This window comes from Monomorium pharaonis, chromosome 7 (assembly GCF_013373865.1).
Source record: "Monomorium pharaonis isolate MP-MQ-018 chromosome 7, ASM1337386v2, whole genome shotgun sequence".
Classification (NCBI taxonomy): domain Eukaryota; kingdom Metazoa; phylum Arthropoda; class Insecta; order Hymenoptera; family Formicidae; genus Monomorium; species Monomorium pharaonis.
The window spans coordinates 18,841,679-18,850,840 of record NC_050473.1 but is presented as its reverse complement, the minus strand read 5'-3'; the positions used below and the strand labels follow the sequence as shown (position 1 = coordinate 18,850,840).

Below are 9,162 nucleotides of genomic sequence, written 5' to 3'. Positions count from 1 at the left end.
AGTTTAATTTGCGGTATTGAAGAAAACCATAATAAGATACTGTCTTAATATGAAATCTTTTTAATTTCGATCATACACACACACACACACACACACACAGTGTTGAATTTTTTATTTTATTTATCGCTTCTGAATGGTTTTGAGTCATTACGCGTAAAATACAAATAATTAAGTAATACATATGTTTATACGATGTAAACTACATTTTACATGGTATGTCATCTATACAAACAATAATAATTAGAAAATTATATTCTATTTTTTAATTTTATTATATGTATATACATATATTTGTTATTTTATCAACACTATATAAAGTCAAATATATTAACCGTCTTATAACTTATAAATTTTTTCTTGTTATCCAATTTATAATAATTTACATTGTTCGTATTATCTATATGACAAGGACAATGATAGTGTAAATATAATATAAATAATACGTAAATACAATCCATGTAGAGTTGCATTAGCAAATAATTAAAAAAAAAATCGACTATTAACACCGCACGGTTTACGTATTTGACGTACCGATCGAGCAACCGACGATTTACCGTTCGCGTTCGGATCCTCACTTGGTTCCCACCGCTGCCACGGACGGCGCTGGCTTCCCACCCTCTGCTCGCTCGCGCGCTTCCCGTGGAGCGGCGCGTGTTGTTCCCACGCGATCGCGTTGCTACCCAGTTCGCGAAACGGCGTCAGCGTTGACAAGCGCTTGTCGCCGTGAGTGTCTCTCTTTTCCAGCGTACCGTCGTCGTTGTCGTATGCGACGGCAGGAATGGCCAGCGCCTCGACGCTCTGTCTGCTGCTGGTCGTCGCATTGGCGGAGTCGGGCGCTTCCACGCAGCGCATGGTGAGTACAGAAGCCAAGCTCTTTCTTTCTCCCTCGCAACGCCCCTCGCGTCCTCGGAGGAGGTTGATTCGCCCGCGTCGCGTCGTCCGCGAGAGACAGCATCGCGTGCGCGTGATTCATCCGTCGTCGCGCGACTTTGAACTTTGAGGACAATAACGTTTACACGCGTCCCGGACCGCCGGAATGGACCAAAGATCGTCGCCGACGCCCGCGTCCTCGTCGCTCGGGGAGGGGGCTGGTTGCGCCCACCACGAGGTGTCGGTTCCGCCCCCCTCTGCTCCGCTCCCCCTCACGGTCTTCCCCTCCTCGCCTTCCCGCGCGCTCCGAAATCTCACGCGGCGAAGATTTACGTCTCCGAGATTATTCTCCTTTATTCTCTGTTACGTCGCCGTGCAGGTGCACTTGTTTATTGGCTGCGTCATTAACGGCCGCTGATCGGATAAGCGCGACCGGCCGACCGACCCAAACTCGCGGCGCGAGATCGAAGGGCACGGTCGATCGGTGAATCGCGCGATGATTAATCGCACGCGGATGTGGATCAGCGGCGATGTTCATTCAGCTCGGCGAACAGTTTAAATTTCGTTGTATCAGCAGCGCGCGCGCGCGCAAGCGAAAGAGGCGACACGACGCCTCTGACGCATTAAATTCACTTCGGAGCGGATCGGCGATCTAATAATTAATTTGTGTAATAATAATTAAAATGTTGATGTAAAAAAAATGTAAGGTACTAATTACGATATAATGAGGAAATTAAGATAATTAATAATGGAAATGTTCGTTCCTTTCACGTTATTTTAATTTTTTTTCAATTGCAATTTAATTATTTCATTTTTATCTCTCCAAATTTTTTTTTTCTGCCAACTGGGTTATCGGTGTTCGTGCGACGTTAAAGGAGCGGGCTCCTTAATTGTAAATAACGACGTGGCGTGAATTATCATTATTAATTTAAGGCATTCAGAGGGTTCGATACGGTTGTACTTTGTATACAGGCCTAGCGTTTTAAATTCGTAATGGACTGCAATATCGATCCTAAGGCGTGAATTAGTAAATAAGTGGAAACCAACCGCGAGAGCCTAGATCTGACCGTGTTTGAAAATGGGGCAAAGAAATTTATCGCGTTTCCTTCATCTATTTCGTTACCGATGCAACGTGTTGGAAATATGATTTGCTAGAAATACGACTCTTGATATCTCAAGATATATAAAAATAAAATTTCTGTTGTACTTTCTGTTCATAATGCAAGGACTTCCTACAAAAAACCAGACAACTCCATTTTCTTAAAATCTGGGTTATGACGCTAAATTATTCTCCATCAGGAACCTTCGCTTCAAACTATGAATTATTTTGTCCCGGCCCGAATCAGACGACAAATATCAAAATAGATAATAGTGAATATAACATTTTCGTAAGAATAAACCGTTTTATTGATTTTATTATTTTTCTTCTTTAAATGTGTCTTCCATATATTAATCTCAATCTAGAACTTTGTTCTTATTATATTACAGAGCAAAATTATCATATTTACACACAAAGAGAAATATAAAAGGATGCCTTTGTTTTGAAAGTGATTTGAAAAATTTTTTAAACAAAAAGTTATTGCTTTACACTTTAAATTACACTTTCTCTTTTACCTGATCTCGTATTATTAATATTAATATTATTCAAAAAGGGTAAATATATTACGAGATATAAAGTGGATAACAAAGTTTTTCGCGAACAAGTCCAGAGGTTTTTCTCTTTTACGGGAATTCAAATATTAATCAAAACTACTTTTATTCTATTTATATGTCCGGGAAAAAATTACTACATTTACCACTGTGAATGATTAAATCCGTTTGTTTTCCGAGAATTTAACTTTTTAAACTTGTTCGATCGTAGAAAAACCTTCGGTAAATTCTGGCGCGGCGCCGTGAGAGAATTTTAGATTTTCCTTTCAACAAAGTCGTGGGAAAAGTATTACGATGGAATCAGCTGAGCGCTACTTTCGCGCTTTTCCTTTTCGAACGGGGAAGGGGGGGGGGAGGAAGAAGAAAAAAGTTCGGGAGGGAAGGGGGGTGCGGAGAAACGTGTGTAACTTTCGTCACTACACTGCCTGCACACGCTCGTAAGCGTTAAGCGTAACGGTGCAACGTCGTTTTGTGCGATAATAATCGCACGGGGGACTCGTAGGAACGGCAAGGCCGCCACAATCCGGCACTGATCTAGGCCATCCGTCCGTTAATACGACGTCGTTTAATCTCTGCAACGTTGCATAAAACGGCCCGCTTTATCCTGCCTTAGCTGCGGTCGTGGGTGAACCCGGGCTGCGACGAGCCGTGCCGCGAGCGAAACGTGACGACGCTCTACCTGAGAGCCGATGGCCCGAACGACACCCTGCACTACCTGTGGGACTTCATTGGCACCCCGTCGGTGCTGCTGGCGGTCACGGCGCCGTCCGCCTGGCTCAACATCACCTGGGACGATTATCTCGCCAGAAGGCCGAACTCGCTCACTTTCTCGGAGAAGCCCGCCTACTCCTTCGGCGTGATAATAAACAAGGTAACCTACCCCGGAGGACCCTTCCTCTTTCATCCAATTTGTTTGGTTGGATGTGATAATCGATGTACTCTGAGAAAAAAAATATTGTTAATTTGACAAAATTTTCCAAATAAATTAACATTTTGCCGGTTCAAGAATTTATGCATTTAACTTAAATACACATTTCAATCCAAGTATTTATATGGTTAATTGAAATATGTAAATATTTAAATAGACTAAATTTAATTTAGTTGGAAAATTTAGTCAAATTAATAACATTTTTTTCTCAGTGTAGTCTAACTAAATATTTAGCTTATTCCGTTGGCGGGATAAATTGTAGAATGTATTGAAAGGTGGAGCAGATTGAAAAAATCATTTTTAATCGCTGGGTTTTCATCGAAGCTACAAGGGATACATGTTAAATAATTTGTTACATGTACATTGAAAAAAAAAGAGTTTGGTAATAATAGTCAAACCTAGATGATAATTACTGAATTTTGATGAAATAATGAAACGTGCGGTTAATATAACCGCAAATTTTGCGCCACCAAATATTTAGTAACCGGTTGGTTACTATTAATGTAATTACTGAATATTTGGTTATATTAATCGAACCTCGGTCGAATTGTACTTTCAAAAAGTGACAAACGAGTATTTACGACCATTCAGATTGGATAAGAATCCGGCTGCGATTCATTGGGAATGCTATCATCGGGATGTCCGGAAATAAACGGATTATCCGTTTGAAAAGTGACGGATATATCTTTTCCGTTCATTTCCGGACAGCCGATGGTTTTATTCCCAATGAGCCGTGATTGGATTTTTGTCCAATCTAAATGACAGTAAATATTCATTTGGAAGAATTCGATCGAAAATTCTTCTCAGCGTCTTTATACCTTGCCTGTTTATTGAGGAAAGTAGAAACTTGCCTAATCACAACTTGTCCTCCATAACCAATTGGTTTCATTCGTAAATTACATCTTTTGTAGTTACTTACTGATTTCTCTATCTCAAAAAAAGTTGACTATTATCTACTAAACTTTTTTCGATCTAGAAAAATTTTAGAAATGTAGAAATAAATATGTTTAATTGATGCCATTGATAAAATAAAGAAAATTATATAAATATTAAAATCAATTTAGTATATTAGATGCATATATTGATGTTTATATTATATTTAATTTAGATTATGTAATGCTATAAATATTAAAAAAAATGATAGTTATGAATATATATATATTAGAAAAAAGTGAATAAAAATGCAATAGCATGTCAAAAATGCGATAATACTCCGATTATTACTCGTGTTATTATTCTGATTTACTTCCACCAGACATGAACGTAAATCCGGGTGAATGACACAAATCCACTCGTCACATTCCCTTGCCGAGCGTGGAGAACACATCCGCGGTTTCTTAATTAAACCTTCGCACTCCACAATGTCTCCACTTCGTAGAGCCTGTCTCTTCAGAAGCCGAGTGTCTTCTCGCCGAGATGAGAATGTGCACGTATTTCCGTTACGGTTTCACCGTTGCTCAGGCAGATCTTTGCACGCAGCAAAGTAATAAACGAATACTTTTCCAGATTTTTCTCTGAAAATACTTTACGCTGCATCAAAAATGTTTTATCTAATAAGACTTCGTGCAATATCAAGTGCACGATTATTATTATTATTATAATTATATAATTACTTGAAGCGTGTAATTGACGATCGACGTCAGTCAGCTCACTTTATTTCGGTCGACGGAATTAATAGCGCAAACCTGGGGAATTGTCTGCAGCAAACAGGTTTCCGCGTTGCACATATCGATCGGCCGCATCTGACAGGAATTTCGGGCACGACGCGGGCGAGATTGCGGTTCAATTCAGTTAATTTTATTGTGCGCTTTAATATGCAATTACGCGAGTGAAATTACGATTGTATTTATGTATGGTTCAATCACGTGGCCTCACCACCACCCGCCGGTAACGGCGGTGACCCGGTTTCGTCATCTGTTGTGACTTCTGAGCGCGCATATCGCACGTTGAATAATATCAAGTATGTGCATTACGTGTTACAGATTATCGAATTCAACGACGTAAACGACACGGCACTGATCAACACTGCCGACGTCACTAATACGAACGCTTTGCGTACCGAGTATTTCAACTGGCAGCGCGTCTCCCTAACGCAAAAGAGCGAGTTCGTCTACCTGGATATGGAGGGTAACTCTTATCACGATACAGCTAAGAATATCAGCAGATACGGGAGTATAAAGCTTTCGGTAAAGTATTTTGCAGCATATTGAAGAGAAAGTACTGTCAATAGTTACCTAGTGACGCATGCGAAAATAATCTCAAGCTTATTTCGATCATCGGAAATCAGCTTCATCTTTGAGCTTGAACATATGCCTATACATCTGGCTTACTTCGTCTCCTTTGTTTGTAGCACTCGCCTAATGTATCTCTCCTATGTATGTTAGCTCCGAGGATTCTGCACCGTCGACCACGCGGACATGGTGCCGCACATGTTGCACACGGAGAATTCTACGCAAGTGGACATCATCCTCGACCACTTGCAGACCAACCAGAGCTTTTACTACAGCAGATTCGCCGTTGAACTGCTCGCGGTTGGCGGCGGCGATCCAGAAATACCAATGTTCGTTGATCCGAAAAAGAGTCTGGACGACGAGCATACTCCAGGCATATTTGAGGTAACAAATCTCATCTACTGCTCCCGGCGATCTCGCTGAACTTTCGCGTATTTGGATTGAAAATATTATGTTAACCTTCCTCTTCTCAAATGCGATTTTCCACAGGTTGTCGAAGTTAGGACACCACCCTACAGAGAATTGGACGGCGCGTTAAACACCGGATCGTATTTGCAATGGCGACCGGTGTCGTACAATAGCGCGTCGCGCGACGTAACCAGTTCCACGGAGACAGTCCAGTATCCACCGAAACAAGTGTTCAATCATACGACCGCGATCAAGAATACGATGCTGTATTGTTACTACGGAGAAGCCGCGGACGATCTTTTGCTGCAGAAGTTGACGGTTTCCTTAGGCTCAAAAGGAGATGGTTACTACAAGAAGACGAGTTACTTGACGTGGTGAGTCGTCGGTTACGAGACTGTTATTAATAACTGTCGCATTTTATCTTGGAAATTTTATGACGAGAGCCATAAATACAAATCGCGCATATGCAACTTTACTCTGTAAAAGTATTTGTGCATAATATTAATTAATGAATTAAAAAAAAAAAACTTGCATAATTGCCCACAATCCCTTTAATTAACGAAACGTGATATTTTGCAGGACCTTCATGATCGGATACGGTACCCCACCGGAGGAGAGCTTTTCTTCTCTAGTCATTATGATTATCTCGATTGGCCTCGGTCTCCCTTTGCTCATTATGATCATCACTGGCCTGTATCTCTGTATTCGCAGAATGCCGAAACGACATGGCAACGCTTATTTAAATCGATGAACTTTCTGCCCGCGTGCCATGTAATTTCGTCGTATGTACGCGTGTACGTTTAGGTACATCGCTACTACACTCAATCTATTGTTCTTCACAAAGAGATATATTCCTATATTTATACAACACATATATTATATAGATATATATTTTTACACGACAATTAGCTCGGATCTGATATCAGTGTGATATAAGCGTGAGTGATAATTTGTTCTCTCATAATGTATTTGACGTTTAGCAAGATGTTAGTGTAGTCCTCTCTCGTTCTCTGTTTTACTGTTTCACGAGGATGTTGTTTGTTGACACTTGATAAATAAAAGTATACAAGCAATCACATTGTTTTTAAATATGTTATGAGAGAACGGCATGTTAAACTTGTGCAACGAATGATTGAACTTTTCTAGGTAATTTGTAATTGAACGATGATTTGTATGCACGATTTACGAAATATATCCTATAATAAATAAGTTGTACTACATTTTGTATAGAGATTTCACGATATTTTCATTTCCTATATTTAATGTTAAAGTATTAGTATATATTGCGATGATACATTTAGTTACATTTTCTGTGTATTCACATATTTTAATATATTTCATTAATATACGAAAACTGGATTTATTTTAATTTATATGTTGACTTTTAATTTTTTAACTTATTATTTTTACACTTCATCGATATATATTCTGTATTTGAATGTAAATTTTGTATTTTATTTTGCGAAGTCAGAAGAGATTCAAGGGGTTTGCGCTGTATCTCGAAGTGGTCGGGGAAATTAACCGCATACGAATAAGAGGGCTCGTAACGTCAAGGCCGACGAGGACGTGGTGTGGCGCGGCGTGCTCGCGACACGCGGTGGTAAATCTCGCGGACGAGCTTACTGAAGCTCGCGGGGTATGGTCGTAGAGGGTGCGGGTGAACGTTTTCAGGCGGTGGTAGTAGTAAGAGTGGCGCGGTATGGTACCGCGTTGTTCCCTCTCTGTTGCGAAGCGGCAACGAGTGGCGCGGGGTGGCCACACGTTCACGACACCGTGGTGGAGGGGTACGTTTTCATTGATCCACCCCGTGCTACGGAAGCGCACCACGCAAGCACTCACGAGCCCCTGAACGGAGCATTGATCTCGCCCCGTGCCGCACGTCCCGGTGATATCGGGAAGGCTCGTAATTTTCCGAAGGAGAAGAAGAAGCGAGAAACGGGGGGGAAAAAAGAACGATCGCCACTACACGTTCGCCATCCCCCGTGACCAAGTTGATGATCGTAAACGTCGCCTCGGTCGCGCCAGCCAGTCTGAACCGTCGGGAGGGATCGTCGCGCCGCCGGTCTCGGAACCGCGCGGATTCGGAACCACGACGCGGCGCTTCGCAGGGCGCAGGGTGGCCGTCGTGACGGAGTGGCGGGGAGAATCGCTTTCGCGTCGTCGTGACGGATCGCGAATGAGGTGTAGCGGCCGTGGAGCGGGGTGCTCCGTGTTTCACTAGTTTCCACGGAGTCCGCTGCGCGAGAGACTGGCGCGTGGCGATGCAGTAACGACGTTAGCTCGCGTCGTCGTCGTCGTCGGCTCGACTGACGGCCGGCTCGACCACGGGAGGAAAGTCTCTTTTGCGCGGTACACAGCGTAGAAAAACCCGGGGGATACGAGGTACACGCGCGCGCGAGAGAGAGAGTGCCGACGTGAAAGACTCGGGGGACCTGGTGTTACCCGCGAGCGAGCGAGCGACCCTTCGTGCCGGCCGCGTTGATCCGAGGGTGAGACGTCGAGCGTGGGTCACGGTGGCCGAGGCAGAGGGCGAAGGAGGGTCGAAAGAGAGAGAGACGGAGAAAAATAGAAGGGGAGGAAAGGAGAGTGGGCGAGAGTGAGCGGTGGTAGGTGGTTGTAGTTGTAGTGGTGGTGGTGGTGTCGTGGTGGTGGAGGTAGCAGCCAAGGAGGACGTAGCTTCGAGAAGGAGGAAACGTGATCGCTGAGGGAGGGTCGAAGCGAGTGGGACAAGGAAAACGATCGTTTTCGCGGGTGTGTGTGTGTGTGTGTTGTGTGTCCGTGAGAGCGTATGCACGCGCGTGCGCGCGCGCGCACGCGTGGATGAGGATACGCGCGCGCGCGCTTGTGTGTGTATGTGTGTGCACGCCTGTGTGCGTGCGTGTGCAGCACGAACGTGAGTGCGGCGGTGAGAGTCGTTGACGAAGGAACAAAGGGAGTGGAAAGGAAAGAGCCGCCGCCGCCGCCGTCGCCGTCGCGCGGTCCCACGGCTTAGCAGAGTGCAGAGCTAAGGGTGGCGCGTGAGAGAAGTGATAGAGAGCGGACGGTACGCGCGTTACGGGCCGTTGCAAGGAGTGC

The 9,162-nt window shown here is 43.6% G+C and overlaps 1 protein-coding gene and 1 long non-coding RNA gene across 2 annotated transcripts; one reads left to right on the top strand and one right to left on the bottom strand.

The window, feature by feature from the left end:
- The first annotated feature begins 659 nt into the window (after positions 1-659).
- On the top strand, positions 660-7,441 carry LOC105839077 (glycosylated lysosomal membrane protein A). Its single transcript, XM_012685119.3, has 6 exons — positions 660-853; positions 3,134-3,391; positions 5,431-5,634; positions 5,833-6,063; positions 6,169-6,461; positions 6,667-7,441. The coding sequence occupies exons 1-6, from the start codon at positions 779-781 to the stop codon at positions 6,836-6,838; spliced, it is 1,233 nt and encodes a 410-aa protein (XP_012540573.1). The 5' UTR covers positions 660-778; the 3' UTR covers positions 6,839-7,441.
- On the bottom strand, positions 3,729-5,424 carry LOC118646438. The gene is made up of 2 exons (XR_004964016.1): positions 5,062-5,424; positions 3,729-4,962 (listed from the first exon to the last, which is right to left on the bottom strand). It is a non-coding gene; the product is annotated as an uncharacterized LOC118646438 (long non-coding RNA).
- Positions 7,442-9,162: the final 1,721 nt, after the last annotated feature.

Excerpts from the sequence above, each read along its gene's own strand:
- LOC105839077 (XM_012685119.3), top strand. The coding sequence starts at position 779 with ATGGCCAGCGCCTCGACGCTCTGTCTGCTGCTGGTCGTCGCATTGGCG. Across the intron at positions 5,635-5,832 it reads ACGGGAGTATAAAGCTTTCG|CTCCGAGGATTCTGCACCGT; the intron begins GTAAAGTATTTT and ends TATGTATGTTAG. Across the intron at positions 6,064-6,168 it reads ATACTCCAGGCATATTTGAG|GTTGTCGAAGTTAGGACACC; the intron begins GTAACAAATCTC and ends GATTTTCCACAG.